The sequence below is a fragment of the Protopterus annectens genome, chromosome 13.part0, assembly GCF_019279795.1.
Source record: "Protopterus annectens isolate FY-2018-M chromosome 13.part0, PAN1.0, whole genome shotgun sequence".
NCBI classification, from domain to species: domain Eukaryota; kingdom Metazoa; phylum Chordata; order Ceratodontiformes; family Protopteridae; genus Protopterus; species Protopterus annectens.
In genome coordinates, this window is record NC_056747.1 from 590,071,807 (window position 1) to 590,094,709 (window position 22,903).

The 22,903-nt window shown below is 39.2% G+C and overlaps 1 protein-coding gene across 1 annotated transcript in view; it reads left to right on the forward strand.

Annotated features, from left to right (window-relative positions):
- Nucleotides 1-22,903, forward strand: part of PITPNM3 (PITPNM family member 3) — a 1,300,985-nt gene that overhangs the window by 1,127,880 nt on the left and 150,202 nt on the right. The window contains exon 15 of the mRNA XM_044054869.1: nucleotides 4,430-4,546. Coding sequence (XP_043910804.1) covers nucleotides 4,430-4,546 — 117 coding nt within the window. The remainder of the gene's footprint in view (nucleotides 1-4,429; nucleotides 4,547-22,903) is intronic.

The window sequence follows — 22,903 nt, forward strand, 5'->3', positions numbered from 1 at the left end:
CAGATCCACATACTTGTCTCAAAGCCTGACTACATGTAACTGCATTAACACATAGTACTGCCTCATCCAAATCCTTCCCTATCAGAACATCTGCAGGATGATAGTTTGGTACCCTTGTTGTCTCAAGACAACCTACTTTTGGCATTTTGTCTTCCCACTTACTGTCTCTCTCACCTTTTGTTCTGCACCTTGCCTCTGTGGACATCTGTATGCCACATGGCCCCTCTGGTTGCATTCAAAACATTTAACTCTATGTCCTGGATGTGTACCTGGAATAGTGGCTTCCCTGCTACTGTCAGATTCTATTGGGGCACTCTGTGATGCCCACCATGGGTTCCTTTAGACCTATGAGCAGTACCAGGGGTCCCTTTCCTGTGCAGGGATGCCCTGCTTGCTAGGTATAGGTCTCCCTTCTTCCCCAACTCATCTGAAGTAGCACATTGTCTAGCAACTAACCAAATCCTCATGTCCTCAGGCAAAGTGCTAAGTGTTTGTTCCCTCACCAGAAGGTCTGCCAGCCCATCAAAAATGGTGACCTGACATCCACTCACCCACCTATGAAAATAACTGCTCAGATCAACAACGTATTCACACATACTTTCATCTGCCTTGCAGCTATGCTCACAAAAGTTTTTCCTATAAGTTTCAGATGTTAGCTTGTAAAATTCTAACAAGCCGTTCTTAACAGTAGTATAATCAAAACATTCCTGATCAGAAATTTTAGACAACACAGTTACAGCTTTTTCTTGGATTAAGGGGGTCAGGAATCGTACCCTTTGATCAACATCATACTGTTTACATACCCTCTCAAACATATGAATGAAACTATCAAAACTATCCCACTCTGTAAGCTGCAGAAAAATGTATTGACCTTTTGTGCTTCTGGGGTCCAGTTACTCCCTTCCCCATTATCTCAATGACTCTGGCTAAGAGTCAGAATCTCCTTTTCATGTTACCTTTGCCTTTCTTTTTCCTCAGCTTCCAGGCGTAGCAGTTTCTCATTCTCCTCAGCCTGCAAATGTTGTAGTTTCTCCTTATCCTCACTTGCTAGATGCCTAAAGTCTCTCAGCTGCTTCTATTTCCAAATGCCTAGCTTCCAACTCAAGTCTCTTTAGCTCTAGATGGATTTTTAAGTCCTCTGCAGAAAGGTTGAGCTGTCCATTCTCTGAATGTGGTACATCTCCACTGCCAGTTTGATCGTTGTCCTGGTTGCTGTTTTCTGATGCAGCTGTGACCAAAGCTGCAATCATGTCTGCTTTGGTCAGTTTCCATGCACCAGTCCCCCAGCCTGGCACATCTCAGCCAGCTGGCTCCTTGTCAGCTTTCCATACTCCTTTGCTGATATGCTTGTCAGCTCTCCCTGACTAACAAAGCTAACAAAAGAAATAAAACAATTGTGATCAGATTTCTGAGTACTCACTGCATGGCTGATTTAGAGTACAAAACACCTTCAGTGATCACTGTACACAAGCCACAGGAATTCACACTACCCAGACCACTACAAGCCAATTAGTATTTGCCAACCAATTAATATGTGGTATGACTATCCCACCACTGCCACCAATTAATATGTGATGCCCGTGCACTGGCTGAGCAATTAAGGAGCCTCAATCCTCACCAATAACACCAGTGAGGGGTGTCCATATAGGGAAGGGATAATAAATGCACACACAGTAAATTACAATTTCCCTTAAGAGCACACAGAGATCACAGTCAGTCTGGGGCTAATTTCTCCCTTTCTGTCTAGGTCCCCAATAAGACTCCCCACTGGCACAGCTATAGGGTCCAGATCTCAGCCAAGTGGACAAGCTAAAACTTCCAGCACCCTCTCTGTCCAACCAGTGTTTCGTGTCGCTGACCAGGTAGCTGACACACACACACTTTGAGATAAGAGTTACATACAACCATACAGACACACCTGGGGAAGGCTGGCACAGGTTTTCCAGCTGTGCCCCTTTACCCAGACCATACAGTAGTACCACTTGCCACCACCCACTAATTTTTATCAGCTACTAAAAGGCCCTTATGAAAGGGTGTCCAATTATACTGTGCAATATTATTATCCAAATGGTAAGTGCAACTGAACAGTCAAGACTTATTGGATTGGCTTGGCCAGTATCAATGTATACATGCAATGTACTCTAGAAAGGTTTAAAAATATTTTATAATAAATAATAAAAACACAAGACAATACTTCGTACTACACATTGCTAGTCAACAATTCAGAGTTCACAGAGAAATACTTAAAATAATACAGTAGAAAAGTTCTGACATCAATACAGAAAAAAAAACTAATATAATCTTCCTAGTTCCTAGCTATATCTAAAAGAAAACACAGTTCTAAAATAAACTTACATATAGAGCAAGACAGTGCTGGTGATGTTGGATGTTCTCAAGGCAAATGCTAAATGCCCTAATTCTTTCTGTCCTTAAATTGATAACACAGTACCACTGATTCATTTCAGATTACATCATTTATTTCTGGTTTACAGGCTAACAGAAACTCAGAGGTTAATAGCCATTTTGATCTTGCAGCTTGTCAGGAAGCTAAAGCAATAAAAGATATTATACATGTAAATTCTAGCCATTAACTCTGGCCTCAAAACAATAGGCAGAATGCTTCCCTCTAGCTAGACATCTCGGCTCCAAGTTTTAGATCAAAAAATTTTACAACGCATGACTTATCAGATTTCTTACAGCAGAGTGCACTGCTGTTACATTTTTTTTCAGTTCAACATCCAATACAGTCTTTTCATATTTAAGAGAACAAGCCTGTGGCTTACATTAATATTTACAAATGACAGAATCATCTACAAAATTCTATCTGGCTAGGCTGGCAGCCTTCATCTATCTTCACAAAGGATATTACCAGAGGGCTCTTCTTGGAATAATAATTCTCTGAACTATCTTAGTTATATGAATTTTGTTCAAGTAAACCAGACCTACTCTGATTCTCAGCATTTCTGCTATGCATTCTGATATATTTCCATGTGCTATGCTAATTTCTTCTTCTTCTTTTCGCCTAAGCAGTCTCCAGCTGTTCTGCTTCTATATCACAACACCTGTTTCCTCACTCATTTATATGTATTGTCATCCTGTCTAAATATTCTGTACACTGTGCAAAACTTAACTGCACACGCCTTGTCTTTGAATGATCCTAGCTTATTATACCAGTTGTTTCTGAATTCCACTTATCAGCTCCTGCACATATTCCCTTTACTTTCCCTTGTCATGTTTAACGCATTGAAAGTCTTATTGCTTTTAAATAAGAATTGCTGCAACATTGTTACACTTCATTAATAAGTCAAGGAACAAAAATCTGAATATGTTCGCTGTGCAGAAAGTATCCTCTGAGTAAAGTTATTTTATAGTTTTAGATGCTGACAGCTGAATTTGAAGACTTTTTTAAAGATTTTAAGAACAGAAACTAATCTTTCTATCTAGTGCTCCTGTAAAATCTAATTCAACAGTACTTAATAAAAAATAAAAACTTGTCTGTTAGAAATGTGACACACACCAACATGAAGGTCAAAACATTCTCTTCTGTTATTTATTTAGTTTGTTCACCCACTCCAAAACAGTATGACCCTAGAATCAAGTATGTTATTATGAGAATGTCCTCATCTCAATGAAATGTACAAAAAGATGTCACTGCCCACTAGAAAGCTCAAAAGACTTCATTATATCTTACTCATTTGAGCGGTAAGCTTCTTGGTTTACTCTTGAGGTTTTGCTTTATTCACACAAAACAAACCCCTGAATGTCCTTTAAATAAAGAATGAAATATGTACTCTTGACTTTATATGACTTTTCTGTTGTTCAAAATATTGAAAACATGAGACCAAACAAAGCATTTCTTTCCCCTGACCTAATCTAAGATTTAGATTCCAGCATTCGGGCCATTAGAACTCAGTTCATAAGGGCTGCAGAAATAAACCGCTCAGCAGTGTTGACATACTTGACTTTAAAAAAGAGAGCATTGTCATCTCAAGATTCTAGCTGAGATGTCAAAATGAAAAATGTTCAGACTTATTTAATAGAAACATCTTGATGATGGCAGCAGTAGTGAGATCTGTTTGATTTGTACATTTGCCGACACACTTGGCAATGTGGAAATTGTTCATTACCTGCTTAGGGGCATAACCGTAGCCTAAGTACTTTTTTTTTCAGCCCAACATGTGTAATACTGTTATTAGGCACTCTTTTACCTGTACAACTGGTTTCAGCATTGCTTTGGAAGAATTATTTGCTACTACACGATTTACTAAATACCTTAAGCAGTAATCTCTCCAAAGTAGAGATTTGCTGAGGATTCATAGATAAAACATCTACAGTTATATATGAACACAAATAGTTTACATTTGTAAAACTGCATTGTAGAAGTAAGTATATTTGTTAGTTTTTGCTGACTACTGCTTTTGTCTCTTAGAATGTAACAGCAAATCATCGTGTGAATGATGTCATTGCCTCAGAAGATGGTCCTAAGGTCCTAGTCGGTCGCTTCATGTATGGCCCACTTGATATGGTTGCTCTAACAGGTGAAAAGGTACAGAATCACTGTGGTAAAACAAATTATAAAGTGCAATTTAGATGGCAGGGCATGACACTGTAATAGTGTTCAGGAAGGCAAATATAATGTAATAACATTACTCCTTTATTAGGTCAGACAATAAATTAGTATTTCCAGATTAACAGATGTCTGGCTGATGTCGGGCAATTTAGTGCAGAGTACTAAGGCAATGATCTGCCAAGAAGCTACATTTTGTAGTCAGTTTCCCTTTGCCTATTGTTTGACTCTGAGCAAGTCATGTAACCAAACAGTGCTCTGTTCTACTGCACTTTGTGCTGTTCTAATCAGTGCAGACTTGATCCATACAGAAAGTTTAAAAGGGGGAGCACAGGCCTGGAGAATACACAGTAGAGAATTGATTATCTGAACTAATTGGGACCTAGGGGAGTTCTGATAATCAAACACACATTGAACCAGATTAAAAAAAACATCTAAAAACCTTGTTTTGCTGCACACAGGGAATACACTCTTCAACCATTCAGCAATTCCAGTGGACAATAAAGAATATTTTTCACACACGAGTGGGCTACATGCTCAAAAAACACGCACAAATGAATACATATAACGTTAACATATTCAGACTTTATAATTTTTCCTACCTGAAAACTTTGGAAGGCTGCATTCGGATAATTGATGTTTTGGATAATTGATGTTTGGATAATTGACTCTCTACTGTAATGCTAGCTCATACGTGGCATGCATTTATTCATTTACTTCTTTCTTTCTTTCTGGTAAACAGGTAGGTGTTCTCTTCACAAATGATCTTGTTCAGATGTGACACAGTGTACAAACATAAGTATGACCGACATTAGTGCATATCCTATGTATATTTTTTAAAACTTGCTAAGATTAGGCCAGCGTAAGTATTACAATGTTTAGATATAACCAAGGAGAATGTTCACATTGCAGCATCCAATTTTGCTCCTGAAAGTAACCGAGGTGACAAGAAATGAAATCCCCTTGCATTTCTTACTTATTCGTTTCACTTGAGTTTTTTTATCTTTTTTTCCTGGTGTTCATGACAGCCAGACATTTTGCCATGCTGCTCTTACTGTGTTGGTTTATTCCTCAATTACTAGGGTGGGAGATAGTCATGGTTTAATCATCATTAAGGCAGCCATAAAGAAACAGTTGGTTTTCTGGATCTAATCCCATCCTCAGTAGCTGGAGTGCATGCTCAAAAATAACCTTCTGTGCCTTTCCTTGAGCTTGTGTACCCTCCTGCACATGCTCAGTGACAGCTATCATGTGAAGAAGGCTTTAACATCACCAAGCACATGTTCTCAACCCACAGGCTGCATACTGTATAGACAACCCTCTTCCCCTGATGGGGATCTTGCATTTCCTTTTCACTCCCTAACATTTCAGCACACAGTCACAAATCCTAGGTCCTCTAAATTGCAATCCAGGCCATATTCTTCAGCACCAGATAAGTAAAGAGAATATACAGTTTCATATCATGCCATTCCTTAATGTACAGTCATTACAGACTGATGGACATGATACAAAGGTGCATTCCATAAAGATTCCAGCAGAAGAATTCTCTTCAAAGTATTTTTTTTTCATTTGTGTTTTAGATATGCACTGAAAAGGGTACTGGCAAATTTCTGTTCTGAGAAAAAGATTCCAAATTTATTTTAGCTTTAGTGAATATACAACAAGATGGATTGTCCATCACTTCATGCAAACATATTGTGCTGTATAATTATATTTTCCTTCCCTTATGGTACTAGTAAACAGTTGGGGCATCCTGAAAGTCACACTATTAACTGGCTTTCTCCTTTATTTTCAGTGTCTTCAAAATCAGATTCCTCTCTCTTTGTCTGATATACAATAAGTTTTTATAGAAAATGAATCACATTGGTCTGAAAATAAATCTTGATGTACTTTGCTTCAGAGACTTCGACTGGGATTCAGAAACATTACCACCAGTGGTTGGACCTTGTTACCACTGGCGGTAGCCATTTCTGATTCTGAGATAGCCCTATAGCATTGCTTACTTCAAAGAGATACAGTGCAGCACTGGGTTGTGTCTTATGGGGAAGTGGCATATGGTAATTAACTATGTACTCTCCCCAGGAAGTACCTGCAGTAGGTTCACAGGTTCATAGGACAATACTAGGCTGTTGGCCTGGAGGCCCTTATAAGCCTAGCCAAGAATTTCACCCATGTTCCCACAAAGTCAGCACCTGTTTTCCCTGCCCAGCAGGGACACAGGTGGGATCCCAAGGGTATATTTTCTGTTTCCCATCCAGTCGTCCAGGTTCCACTTAAAGAAGGCTAGTGAGGTACTCTGCTTGACATGAGCAGGGAGTCAATTCCACAGATGGGGGAGTCAAAAGGACACAAGTCTCTCCCACCAACAAGTTCTATTAATGTCACAGACCAGGTTGAGGCCTTATGTACTGATTGCATGAGTGAAGTTTGACTTATGGATATGCAGCAACTCCATCAAGCCTGAGTCTGAGATGGCCTTGTATTCCAGACACAGGTCACTCTGAGCAGTCTATATGAGACTGAGTAGAGAGACAGGGGTTTTAGCCTATCTGTATAGGACAGGCATTTGAGACCCAGATATTTCCTGGTCAGGAACCTCTGTATTCCCTCCAACTGCTACATGTGCTTGGAAGAAGGGGGCATTGTACTCAATAATGGGTCCGATAAGAGAGGAATACAGGGATGTTATGACCTCCTTGTTTCTGGATGAAATAGCTTACTTATGAGGTGAGCAATGTAGAAAGCCTTCCGTGCAACTGAGGCAACTTGGTCGTCAAAAGTCGGGTTGCTATCAACCTGGGTGCCCAAGTCCCTCACGACTGATTGCATGCTTAGTATGTTGTTATTAATGTGATAATTAGTGGAGATGCTATTTTCCCCAAAAGGGATAATGATGCATTTCTTGGCATTCAGTTTGAGGCCATGCTTCTGGCACAAGTCATTAGTTTGGGTAAGGCCCTCTTGGAGGATGTTCATATCACTAGGGGAGTTTATGACAGTGCCCAGCTTGCAGTCATCTGCAAACCTTGTCAGCCACAGACCACTGGTTTTGGCTTGCACCTCAGAAAAGCAAACAGTAGATGCCCCAAGACTGAATCTTGGGGTATGCCCCTCATTACGGGTCTACTACTAGTGGTGGCTTCCCCTGTTTTTACTGAGTGGGTTCTATCAGTGAGCTAGTCAGCTATCCATCTGGTAACATACGAGTCGATGCCTAGCTGGAAGAGTTTATCTATTATGCCTAAGTGGGGAATAGTGTCGAAGACTTTGGCTAGGTCAAGGCAGATGGTATGCACTATCTTCCCCTCACCCATGGCTTTGATGACTGTTTTGAAGAAGGCAACCAAGTTTAACAGGCATGATCTCCCTTTGACAAAACCAAACTGTGTGAGATCAAGAGTTTGGAGGTTGCCAGTGTCTTTATTTATAAGATCCATGATAATGCAATCCATAGGCTGATGAACTTATAATTGCCTGAGTTAGTGGATGCTCCACCTCTGTGTAAAGGGATGACAGTGGCTGTCCTCCATTCTCCTGGGATGAAGTTGGTGCTCAGGCTTTGGTTGAATAGGTACCTATTGGTGCTGAGAGCTTTCACCTGAGTTCATGTAGGACATAGCCAGGGATGCTGTTGGCTCCCATGGAGGCTGTATTTTTTTGCCTTCAAAAGGACATTAATGACCTATTCCCTGGTGATGAGTGGAGGGGGGAAGGTGCTGGGACTGCCCTGGTTTATGATGGGGGACGGGGGGTGAAGTTTCCACTGAACTTGTCGCCAGCAGGTTGGCTATACCTATGGTGTTCGTGTATGTGGTATTCTTGACCACTAATTCAGAGCAGATTTGGGAGTTAGTTTTGAGATTGCAGATGTATGCAAAGAAGGCCTTGTGATTGTCCTTAGTGGATGTGGCCAATTTGGACTTGAAGTTAGCCTTAGAGGATTTCACTAGTGACCTTATTTGCTTGTTCAGACAAAGGAGAGATTGCTTCCAACTTGGCACCTGCTCCTTCTTGGTCCTGGACAGCATTTTTTTCCTTTTATTATAGAGACTGTTTATTGTTGCTGTGCACCAGACAGGTTTACTCTTCTTTGAGGAAGATGCTTTGGTCCTGTCAGGTATTGCTGAGTCCATGCAGCTATATAGGTGCTCATATAGTTTTTTTTTGTGTAGGTTTGAACATTAGTGCTTGTTCCAACTGAAGGGATGGTGACTGTGAAGTTGCTTATACCTGCTCTCAGGAAGTTGTAGTCAGCTTTGGAAAAGTTTTTTTGTTCGACCCTGACAAGCGGGGAGTCAAGGGAGATGGTGACTTTCAAAGTGATTGTTTTATGGCCGGATCTTACCAGGGAGGGATGACACTGTAGGGGGGCTACATTGGCTACTCATGTTGGTTAGTACCAGGTCCAGGATATTTTCACATCTTGTAGGGGGGTCGACCATCTGATCCAATGCATTGGCATTGACGAAGTCGAGGAATCTCTGGGTATTCGTGTTTGCGCTAGAATACGTCTTCCACTCTATGGTTGAGTAGTTAAAGTTGCACAGGATCATGGTAGAGGGTGGAATCTTGATTGATTCAAGTAAGTCCAGATAGGTGGAGTGGTCCTCCTGAGTTATGGTTGGGGTTCTGTAGCTAGCTATGACTTGAATATATATTTTGTCAACAGTTAACTGCATCTGGAGTGTATCCTGTGTGTCATAATGTTTGATCAGCCTGGAGGTGTGTATGTCTTTGATAAATATTGAAAGTTCACCTCCTTTGGCTTTGTAGCCCTCCATTTGGGGTCTGAAAGTATGGTTGGACAAGTAACCTGGTAAGGCTGCAGTGCTCTCTACAGCTTTGAACCAGGTTTCAGTGACTGCACAAATGTCAGCACTTTCCAGGGTGAGGAATGCTTGCATTGAGTGTAGTTTCATGTAAAGACTCCTTCTGTTTAGAAGCATGACCTTTAAATTTTATTTAGAAGAATTTTTCACGTTGGTAATTTTGTCCTCATGACTTTGCCTAAAAAAGGCACTATGGGTGAGGCAAGAGCATTTGCCAGAAGCCTGAAGTCCAGGGGACACAGATGAAGGCCATCTTTGGTGAAGCATTGTGATCTATCAGTCATGTTCTCCCAGGCTGTCATGTACTGGATTCCCTTGGAATGACACCAGAAACTAAGCTAATTGTTAAAGTCAATCATTTTCTTTTTGTATTGAGGCATCCTAGGCTTAAGGCTAGGGGTATACCTGCCTAGGACACATATTCAGCAAGCTTAATCATGTCTCTCTTCATATAGTTCAGAGTGGTACATCTCAAGTTATTCATACCAATGTGGACAATGACAGTGTCATAACAGTATCTGTTGTTGAGAGACTTGAGTGCGTGAGTGATACAGCAGATTCTAGCACCTGACAAGCAACTTACCATGAATTTCTCCTTGTCTAGCCTGGTGAGGGGCACATCTGTGTGTCTCACGATAGAGTCTCATATGACTAGTATGTTGGGTTTGTGGCTGGGCTTTAGAGGCTGTGAGACTCACGCATGTATACTATGTGTGGTACTTGGTGTGGTGGGTTGTAATGTGCGTGTGTACTTTTGCCTCGGAGGTCACTTGAATGAACAAAAAGATGGAGTGTCCATCAATCACTTCATGCAGCCAAATGATTCACAGAACTGCTCAGCTGTGGCAATCCTTACCACTGGTCACAGTCAGTTATTGCAGTTGACGATCACCCATTACTCTCAACTGTAATGGATAGGTAGTACTGGGGAAGTGTTTGCATATGTATGTGTGCGCGCGTGCGCCTGTGACTGTGTCTGTGTGTTTCTGTTTATACATGAATGCATGGGTTTGTGTATGACACTGATTGAGTGAAGGAGGCATTTAATGTACAGTATGTGTGTGGTAATGCCTGTGTGTGTGTGTGTGTGTGTGTGTGTGTGTGTGTGTGTGTGTGTGTGTGTGTGTGTGTGTGTGTGTGTACGTACATGCATGCCTGTGACTGTGTGTTTCTGTTTATACGTGAATGCCTGGGTGTGCACATGACACTAATTGAGTGAAGGAGGTGTTTATAGCTCAGTATGTGTGTGGTGTGTGTGTGTGTGTGTGTGTGTGTGTGTGTACGCGTGCCTGTGACTTTGTCTGTGTTTTTCTGTTTATACTGAAAAAATACAAAATAAACTACTAAAATAGAAAAAAAAACAGCTTCAGAAAGCAACCTGTAGTTTTAAAGTGCATAAAGCGCTTTTCGTTTAATAAAATCAAACTTCTCCAGATGCAAACATTCAAGCTACAAGTTTCAGTTAAATAAAATACCAGGAAGTGCTTGAGCCTGTCAGCTCACATGCTGTGATGACATCAGCAACAATAGTTAACCCTTCATGTTCTACACACTATGAAAAAATACTGTTTAAAATGAAAACAATGCTGACAACCATGAACAAGGAAGATTGAAGCTATGGTTTAAAAGTAAAGTATGCTGATAGGTATACTTTAAACAACAGGAACAAATAAACATATGAAATAATAAGGTTACCTATAAGGAATTACTATTACACTGCTGAAATTCTGCACTACAAACTTTTTTTGCACTACAGACTTTTTTTACTACAACATTTCATACTGGTTCATAGCTAATTGCCTAGCTCAGAAAAATAACTCAGCTGGCAGTTTTTAGTTTTAAACAGTATTTTTTCATAGTGTGTAGAACAGGAAGGGTTAACTATTGTTGCTGATGCTTTTATTAAATGAAAAGTGCTTTATGCACTTTAAAACTACTGGTTACTTTCTGCAGCCATTTTTTTTTCTGTTTCTGTTTATACATGAATGTATGGATGTGCGCATGAAACTGATTGAGTGAAGGAGGTGTTTAATGTACAGTATGTGTGCATGTGTACGTGCATGCCTGTGACTGCGTCTGTGTGTTTCTGTTTATATGTGACTGCGTGGGTGTGCACATGACACTGATTGCATGAAGGAGGTGTTTAATGTGCATTATGTGTGTGGTAATGCCTGCGTGTATATGTGCAGGTGTGGCTGCCTTACCTTAACTACCCTTGAATATCAAAAAAAATCCTGCAATAAGGAGGAGATTGGTTACTAGACTCCATGGACTGTTAAATAAATCCCTAAGTCACTTCAAAAGTTAATTGATCAACAGTTTGTGCAGCATGAAGGATGCATGGGGATAACACTCGACACCAGTGACAATCTTGAGTAATACCCTAATCCAGTTGCAAACCTAAAAGAACATGTTTTTTTTTTTGGGGGGGGGGTATGAGACATGGTATATCAAGAAGTATGAAACTCCAATGTCTGGCATTATTGATTGGCTGGCTGTAACAATCTGTGGCATATGGGGGCCACGATCAAGACTTCCAGACAAACTGGGGTGGGGGTCACTAGATGACACCACTTAGAGTTAATAGAGCAGTAGGTCTTTTATAACAATGTATTCTTTGAACACTAAAAAAAATGAACCTCTAATGATTAGCATTGTTGATTGACTGTAATCATTCATGATTTATGAGGAACAAAAGGCAACATTAGGCACATTTTGTTAACTCATGGAAATATAAGGTATATGGCAATATATGAGTGTGTGTTTGTGTGAGAGAATAAATGAGTAGGGGGTACCTGAGCTAGCATGATGCATCAGTCACAAGCAATGATTACCACAAAGGCAATAGAAAAAGGGCCTGTTAGCACTTGTAGTAATCACCCAGTGATTCAGAGACACGAAAATTAGCCAATAATAGTCTTTCTTCATTGTGGCTACTGTGTCTAAATCATTGGCTTCTGTAATTGCTCTAACAGTGCTTTTTTCCAGCAGTCTTACATCTTGTAACTAGGTTTGTTTCTGAATCCTGGGTACAGTTTATGCTTAAAATTTTTGTACCATGCTCTGAAAAGCTTTGGGCTATAGCTTTAACAGTGATGAGTTTACAATATAGTATAATTGCAAAGTTATGAATATATGTCGTTTCAGTATTGTGCTCAACGTATTGAACAAAGCAACTTTTTAGACTAAACAATATAACAGCTGACAAGTATGCCCTTTTCCAAATAAACTTTTTGTTATTTGACATTATAGTTCATGACTAATCTCGTGTATAAGGCACCACTCAAACATTCCTGTCTTTTCTCAAAGATTGGGGTTCAAATAAACCTGTATTGCCTACTTAGTGTAAACATGTTTTTCAAAGACTAAGGACTAACACTTTAGAATTTGTTTCACCTCTTCCCTTACGTCTTCCCACTTCTGCAGTTGAGAGCTTACTCAGTTCTAAAGTACGGCTGAGTTAGTCCTAATATATATTTCTTTTAATACATAATTTATGACCATATTCTTAAAGTATGGTTATGTGTGCCAAATGCTACTCAGAAGTCATAAATGTTAGTATAGAAAAATAATAATTTAAATGTGTATGCGCGCTGCTTCATTATGGACAGATATAACTTTATGTATGTTAGTAGGATTTTCAGATGTTCTCAAGTTTCTGTTTGATATTTTTCATAACAAATGACAACAAGGTATAGTCAGACCCTTTAAAGTACAGCTGTTTGTACTACCAGTTGGGCTAACCATTATGGAGGTCAGCTGGCATGCAGTCATAGATCTCTGTGGCTACAAAATCTGCAGTATTTCGCAGGTTTACAAACCAAATGAATCACTGACTGTTGCTGCCAATGGTTATTTAAGTACTTATGTGTATCTGTTCACTGGACTAGACCACTGATCTACATGGACCATTATCAGACTCATGGGAACACTGTCTGGTTAAGTGACTTGCTCAGAGGCACACAGTAAACAAATAAAAGCTGAGGGGAATAAATAATCCCCTGTACAAAAGGAAGCAACTTATTAACATCTTGTAATTGTAGTCCTCTGTGCCAAATACGTGATAATGGTGCCTACTGAATATCTACTAAAAAACAGAATTTACTGATGTATCCATTTCACTATCTAAAGAATGTCACATCAAGTTTTTTCTCAAGCTGGTAGAACAGACTGATACAATATAATTTTAAACCATTAAACCAATAAGATGTTAACTGTTTTTCTGACTTCAATTATGGTGAGCTGATGTTCCTCTCCGAAGGTTTTCTATACTACATGATAAAAAGCAGCACAGTTTAAATCACATATTTTATAATCTAAAATGCATTCCTGTTATACAGTCATACAGATGTAGATGAACTGTGATTGAGTTAGTTTAATTTGTTGCTTAAATATGGAGTCAAACATCAAAGCCATATGCCAGCAGATTTCACCTTTGCCAGCCATAAAACCGGGTCTATATTATGTGATCGAAGACACTTTTCTTTGAACGCATAATATTCAAACCCAAAACATCAAAAACACTAAACCACGAATGGCAACGTCCTTGAATTTTTTCCTAGGGAAAAAATTCACAAGGCCGCAAACAAACAACACAAACTTCACAATCCTAATCAAGTGGGGGGCTTTGCACCCCACACCACCCAACATGGGGGGGCTGCACCCCCCACCCCCCAACTAAATATACCAACTCTGAGATCGCTCAGCATTGGGGAAAAGGACAAACCGCGAGAACGGCCAACTGAATTTTTTCCTTAGGAAAAAATTTGCGGACATGGCTGTTCATGGTTTAGTGTTTTTAATGCTTTGAGGTTGAATATTACGTGTTGAAGAAAAGTGTCTTCGATCACGTAATAGGGAACCATAAAACCCACTGCAGTTTCAAGTACAAATGCATCTCCTCTGCGGTGAAGCAAGGGTCATATTAGGATTTGTGAGCATAAAGGCTACTGCAGGCAGCAGCACAAAATGAAACTTAAAATGATTGAATCAATGTGCCCTTCCCAAAAATGAATGCTACAACATTGTATTCATTGACTTGGTCCATCATACATATGAGAACCACAGTAGAGGCTTTAAAGTAGGCTGAACTGCCATGAATGTGAATCATGAACAAAATCACACTTGTGGCATTGTGTGACCTCTGACAGGAGAAATGTATGTCATACTAAGCATGCTCAGTGCACATGCATTTCAGTAGCCTGTGAGCAGTTACTCAGTTATAGACCACCTGCCCAAGTAAAATGAGACACACATCATGGCAGTGTGGGTGCCTTGCACAGATTATAAAATTAATGCACCTGGCTCTAGGAAAACCATGTAGTTTATGGCCCTCACTTGCATGATTTAACCAAATGTACATATTATTGAATTTCACCTTTCCATGTTACATTAGCAGAAAGTTGTTCTGTGTAAGTGAGGGCACTGTATCTACTTATATCTGTTTAGTTGTTTGTTAATAATCATGTACAAAGCTACAAAATAGAACACAATAAAACAGTTAAGCTTTGCAACAGCTTTGCTTTATATGAACTGGTTTACACAGTGGATATGACGGTAACTTAAATGCAGTGTATCAGTAAAACAAACTTCTGTTAACATGTGGGATGACATTTCCATTTCTTGCATCCATGTGCTAATAATACACCCTGACAGCAGATGCTGACAGCACTCCATGCCCCCTCTGACTTCCCCTACTTTTTGGAGTACACAAACCAGGTATGCACTAATATTTTAAAGTGCCTTTCTTGATGTGGCCATAGTTAGAGTACAGCTAGTGCAGGGCTACTTTACATTGCTGAAATGAACAATATTTGTATAAAAGTTAATGTCATTGAAAAAAGAGGGCAATAACACAGACTTTGCAACCAACAACACCTCCCCTTACTCAGACTCAGATGGTATTACTGGCTGCATATCCAATAACATACCTCATAATATTTACTAATGGTATGGTTTATGTCTCCTTGTTGCACACACATGAGGTTTTAACAGGATAATACAACACTTTAAAAGCCACTGCTGTAGTACGTAGTGACCTGCAAGTATGACACACAAAGGTCAAAGGACATTTCCACCTATTTATAAATAAGATCAAATTGCATGGAATGATGACATAAACATAATAAAATCATGATATGAATGCCAGATGTAAAACAAGCAGTCCACTTTATTATAATTTTTTTATTTAATTACTATCCTATATGTAACAATAAATTACTCCACCGGAAGGCAGTCCAAGGCAGATGGATATTAAAAATGACTGGAGGGGTAACTCAACTGTTGGCATGTGATCTTTTAAATGTGCAGCTGGGCTGTTACAGACACCGTCTGTACTAACTCTGGAAGGGCTTGCTAACATGTTTTATATTTGCTGATCACAGAAGATCTTTATAGACCTCAGATCACATCTTAGCCATACGTATGTTGAGGATTATGTTGGGTCCTTTTGCATTTTTGGTAAACCATGTCCTTATCAACAAGCCATGACACCAGTTTGCTAATGTATTTTTTTGGAAAAGGCTCGCTCTCATCCAACTGTTGAAACAAATTAAAGCCTTTTCAGTGTTAGGGCTCCAAGAGCCATTAATTTCAGGGGATATTGAAGGATCTGAATTCTAGTTTATCAGTTAAAGAAGTATTTGGTAACACACAGATGCCACAGACTCAGCATTCAAAAATATAAATAATTTTGAATTAATCTGTACTTTGAAATGCAGAGTGAATCTCAGATCTAGAAAGCCCTTCAAAAACTGATGAGTGTAGAACATGTTAGTACTTCCTTTTCAGAGTTAATGAAGATAGTTTATAGGGTATATATAGTGATCAGACCATTTTCAAACAGAACCGTGGCACCAAGGCACAAAATGCATACTCAATACAACATGCATGCAATTTACAGAACAAAAATCACAACCAGCCAGTGGTATAGAGAACGGGGTGAAAAAATTGTTGTTTAAATCAAAGGAAACCTTACTGTGATACAGTCAAAACTAAGGGTCTCAACATAAGCTGAACTGATAATTACCCTTGAGATAACTGGTTACCAGAGACAAACTAACATCAACAAAATTTAATTTTGATTTTTTTGCAACAAAGGGAAAAATGTCTTGTGAAATGCAGTTTGACAATCAGATTCAGATCTTTCCCTTTTCTCTTGTAGCAGTTACATTTATTATCTTCACCAATAAGATACAGTAGTGTAGCATGAAATAGCTTATCAGTTACATTGTTACTTCCATCACATGGAATCCGATGCCAGTTTGCATATGCTGTTTTGGAAAAGTCTCTCTTCCTGTCTCTTCAGCTGTTCGAACAATATTAGGTCTGTCAATGACACAGCTTCCTGAACATGTGATTCAAGGTTTGTGATAAGATTACTTTTCTCATTTATCAGTTAAAGGTGGACAGCATTCTAGATGGAGCTGTACATTTAAAAATAGTTTAGATAGTTAAGGGATCTGTGTTCCCTGTTGACCTAATGACCTGCAAATAAGTGATATCACACCTATGAACATATGATGTCTAAGAGGTTCCTCATCAGCTCATCAGCTGTAGTTTTTTACAGGTTTTAATGTAAAGCTTTTCCTCTGTTTGAATTAAATTAATGTACAAGTTAAAGGAATTAAGAATTCCATTCAAGTTGACAGCTATATTTAGATGGATCTAGGACTATTGAACTAAAGTTCAATAGTCTGAATCCACAAGCACCGAACACACTTTAACGGAAGCACTTTCACCAAAAAAGAGCTTTCATTAAAGTGTGTTAAAAAAAAAAAAAACAATGAATCTACTTTTATGCGGGGGAGCAAGCCCCCCTGCACCCCTCATGTGGGGGGCTGTGCCCTCACACCCCCCTACTTTAATATTCTCACTCCAAGATCACACTACAGTGAGGAAAAGGGAATATTCCCTTATCCGCACCATAGTACGATCTCCGCAACAGTCATTCCCCCCACAATTCCCTCTAGCTGCAGGCATATTTCCTCAAAAGTACTTTTTTGTTAAAAAGCACCTTCAAAGGAAGTATGCCTGGCTATTTCTGCTTCGGTGAAAAGTTCTTTCGGGGATCAGTACCGATCCCATTTAGATGGAGGTGAGGTTGTAAATCCGAAAATGAAAGTGTGTGTGTGTGTGTGTGTGTGTGTGTGTGTGTGTGTGTGTGTGTGTGTGTGTGTGTGTGTGTGTGTGTTTTAAAGCACTTTGAAATGGCTTAATAGTGCCGTGCAGCTGAAAATCATTTACTGTAACTAACAAAGTATTACAACCAATGAACCATGAAGAATAGTTTATTCCCTGGTTTTGATCATCTATACATATTAACAGATCTTTTCTCTAAGTTTCGTCATACAAGTACAGATGATCAGAGAAATAGGTCAGATTTGCTTAATTTAATGTATAGCAATGGTATTTTAAATTCAGTGTGTTTTGCTGAAGACAGACTGCATGAATTAACAACCTTATAGAATTTTTTTTAATATTTAGCATCATTTTCATCAAAGTACTAGAATTGTGTGGTGCTGATTGTTAATAAAAAAATAAGGGCATTTTGGTGCTGGCAGTTAGACTACATGAGAAACAAGAGTGTGCATGTTTGTGTGTGCATGTGTGTATGTGTGCTCGTATGGGAGCAGGTGAATGCACAAGTATGGCTCTGTGTCTGTCTGTCTGCTTGTACACGTTTATATAGGATGAAATGACCAAATGACTTTTACAACTATGCAACCTATACATGCTCAAAGTTTAAACATCTTGTGCAGGCTGAAGTTTGTGTACAGTACTGGTGCATGTTAAAATATATTACACAAATTATGGTACACTGTATGCTTCTACAGTGTCCCTTGTGTGTCGGCCACTTACTACAGTAGCTAAATTAGGATATTACATGAAATAACAATGAGCTGCTGTAGCTTCTGAGATGCATGCAATGCAGACAGCAGCAGAACAGGATTGCAGTTAATAGGATGTTGTTACACAGCCATGTGCAATGCGATTCAAGAAGATGTCAGACTTGTTGCATATCCATGTATACCAGCATTCACTTGTTTCTCATTAGTAATAGACAAATGACATGGGACCTCTCTCTCCCCATCAACCTTCCCTCAGGAAATACCATCAAATGTAACTCCCCCTGCTATCACTAGGGAACATTTTCTTAATGCTGTCTCGAAGGCCAGTATCCCAGGATGCCTTCTAAACAGTATGAAATGTGATGTATCGGGCCCTCTGGAATTGCTGTTTAACTGTAGCCTCCAAACAGGCTTTGTACCTCATGAATAGAGAGCAGAAACAGTCATCCCTCTGCACAAAGCTGGGCCATCTACAGGCCCTGGAAACTACAGACCCATAAGTCTCACTAGTCTTATATGCAAGGCCATGGAAAGAATTATCATGGAGATGACCAATAATGACATAGTAAACCTCCATACACTGGACCCGTCCCAGTTTTGTTTCATCAAGAGCAGGTCATGCCTACTCAGTCTGATGGACTTCTTTGAGGAGCTCACCAAAGCAATGAATAGAATGAGGGCAAAATGGTTCACACTGCCTACCTTCACCTGACCAAGGCATTTGAAAGAATACCCCACTCAGACATTGTTGACAAACTCAAGAGGTTAAGTACAAACCTGTATGTCATCCAGTGGATAGCCAACTTGCTCACAGACAGGGCCCAGGAAGTTAACATTGTGCAGTCCACCTCTACAAAGATGCCAGTAACAAGTGGAGTCCCTCAGGGATCGATCCTTGGACTGATCCTTTTTGCATTTACTTCTCTGAAGCCAAAGCCAGTGTCAATGGTCTCTAGCTGACTAAATTGCAGATGATTGCAAATTAGGAGCTGTCATTGACTCCCACACTGACTAAAATGTTCTCCAGAAAGGGCTGACACAGACAAACAACTGGTGTCAGAGCCATGAGCTAAAACTAAATGCCAAGAAATGCATAATAGTATCCTTCGGTAAGTCAACCTCCTCTGGTAACTATCATACTGACACATACTTCTTAGAGTTGACCCAGTAGTCAGGGACTTAGGGACACACATAGACAGTAATCTAGCCTTTGACCATCACATGTCTACAGTAGTGAGAAAATCATTCCATGCTGAGCAACTTATAAACAAAGGTATGGCATCTTGGTCCAAAGGAGTCATTGTCCACTGTATATGGCATTCATTAGACATATCATTGTGTACAATGTCCCCTTTGGCATGTACCTAAGCAGGTATGCAGGGCATTGTCAGACACTGCTCTGATGGATCTCCTGCATATCCACAAAGCAAACAGCACCAGAATTATCCATTCTAAAGACTTAAACCTTGCCAGTGATATAAATAAGACCTGCTGTAGAGACAGGTATGTATCCCAGAGCCTACACAAGCTCAGAAACAGGCTCACCATCCATGTAAAGCTGTGTTTCTCTATAACCCAATTCATGTATAACTTGGACAGTTGCATGGGGAACAAGAAATTTATTCCTGGGTTTCCACCTATGTCTCAAATGGACACAGACAGTCTGTAAATGGTTCATCTCCCAGGCTCTTGCTTGTAAATGTTTCATCTCCCAAGCCCCTGCTTACACTTATCATCAGTACCAGAACTTGTCCCAGATTTGTGATGTATGGCTAGGCTTAAAAAGGCCCTTGTGGTCGTTAGTCTAATGAGCACCTATGAACCTATGAGAAGGATCACTACTTAGTGCACCTATGAACCCATGGGAGTATGATCAGTACTTAGTGCAACTATGAACTTACGAGTGTACGATCAGTACTTAGTGCATCTATGAACCTATGGGAGGAGGATCAGTACTTAGTGCACCAATGAATAAACATGTTTCTATTTTTCAAGATTCAGTGCTTAAGGATCTACATTTCAAGATGAGTTAGCCTAAAATACTGAGTCATAATCTGTCAGCTAGTGAAGAACAGGCATTGATTAATTTAAAAAATAGCAAGAATATAGTGATTTTGCCAGCTGATAAGGGTGGGGCAGTGGTTGTAATGGATTTGGTTTCCTACTTTTCTGAGGCACAAAGACAACTAATGGATGCCAGATATCACATGCACATGCCACTTGACCCTACTCATAGATTCAAAAAAGAAATTGATATATTTCTTCAACAGGTTTTGGAAGAAGGAATTACTGTGTAATCAGTAGCACAACAGCTAACAGTTATGGATCCGCAAAGACAGTATTTATATTTATTGTTGAAGATCCATAAGAATTTGGATAAACCACCAGGGAGATCGATTGTGTCTGTTATTGGTTCTCTTACAGAACCTCTTTCACTGTTCCTAACACAATATTTACAACCTTTATTAAAATTAGTAAGATCTAGGATTCAGGACAAAACTCAGTTTCTTAAAATAATATCAGATATGCAGTTGGATCCTGATTGGCTATTATGCCCATTGGATGTCACCTCTTTGTACACGAACATACCCCCATTGGGCAGGTCTGCAAGTGCTGCAATATTATTTAGACAGGGCTGACATATATCCTTCTTGATTCAATACTCTTTTGATATGTTTGGCTGAACATGTACTGTCCAAAAATGTGTTGTATTTTCAGGGTGAATGTTATTGGCAGGTACAAGGTACTGCTATGGGGGCCTCCTTTGCACCCATATATGCTGATTTATTTATGGGTTTCCTGGAAGAACACTTGATTTACAATAGTAATCATAACATTTCTATGGGAGAACTAGATATTTGGAGACATTACCTTGATGACTGTTGGATGGTATGGCGAGCGGATAAAGATTATTTATTGGAGTTTATCCAATATCTTAACGAAAATAAATGGGGCATAGAGTTTACATTAAATTATTATTCCAAACAAATTAATTCTGTGGACATTATAGTAGTTAGGAATCCTGATGATACTCTTAGCTCACATGTTTTTTGGAAATATCCCCAATATAATAATTTATTATTTGCTGCTAGCCTGCATCCACGGCACATAATTAAAAACATAACCAAGTCCCAATTTTTGCATATTAAGCGTATTTGTTCCACCAGGGATAGTTATGAGATCTACCAGCAGGACCATTCGTAGTTTTCAGGAAAGGGGTTACGGACTTGGTAATGTTATATCTGCCAGTAATTGGGTTTCTAAACAGGACAGATCGGATCTATTGGAGTATAGAGACAAAAGCAACCAGAATAATAAAACTATTAGATTTGTCACTACATATGGACGAAATATCAATGTTATCAGAGACATTGTTAATTATAATTGGAATATTTTACTAGCGAATAATGAACTTTGTGAGGTTCTCACCCCTAGGTGCCAGTTTTCCTATCAGAGGGGGCGGACTTTGAGGTCCTATTTTAGTGACTACAAATATTATGGGGGTACACATTCTTCCAATCAACAATTGACACTTGTTGGGGATAGATTGTTAGGTTCTTTTCCTTGTGGTCACTGTTCCTCTTGCAAATTTATATTCAAATCAAAACAATTTTCTAGTAAAAACACCAGTAAGTTTTATGATATTAAATATTTTGCTAATTGTGGTACAGACTGGTTGATATATTTAGCAACCTGTTCTTGTTCAGGCTTTTACATTGGTCAAACCTCCCGCCCACCTTGTATACGAATACGTGAACATTTTAGTGACATCCTGAATAAAAGATCTTGTAGTGCTTTATATAGACACGCTGTTAGACACAGTTTGGGTAGATTTAATTTTATGGTGATAGATAAAATTCAGGGAGATAGGACAAATAAGTTAGGCTGGCATTCTCTACTGAATAAAAAAGAAAGTTGTTGGATTGTTAAGTTAGATGGATTATTCCCCCCAGGTCTTATTGATCACTTATGATTATTAACAAAGTGGGTTGTGTATTGATTAATTGTTGATTATGTATTGTTAATCAGTTGTGTGCTTGTATGTATATATATATATATATATATATATATATATATATATATATATATATTTTAGGCTGGCATTCTCTACTGAATAAAAAAGAAAGTTGTTGGATTGTTAAGTTAGATGGATTATCCCCCCCCCAGGTCTTATTGATCACTTATGATTATTAACAAAGTGGGTTGTGTATTGATTAATTGTTGATTATGTATTGTTAATCAGTTGTGTGCTTGTATGTATATATATATATATATATATATATATATATATATATATATATGTCTATTGTTACTTAAGTAATGTTATCATTGAGGAAGGCAATTTTGCTGAAACTGGTCTGATTTTGGTGTTGCCACTATAATAAACTTGGTTATCTCCACTCTGTTGGTGCTGGCCTCTCGTTTTTGAATTTTTTTCAACCACAAATTTGTCTCAGGGGTTCCACCTGTGCCCCTCATTGACAGGGGTGGCAGGTGCTGATTGTGGTTTCTTTTCTGGGGATAAACTCTTGGCTAGGCTTGTAAGGGCCCCAGAGTCATTAGCCTAGTAATCTCCTATGAACCTATGGGAGTAGAATCAGTACTTAGTGCATCTACGAACCTATGGGAGTATGATCAGTACTTAGTGCAACTATGAA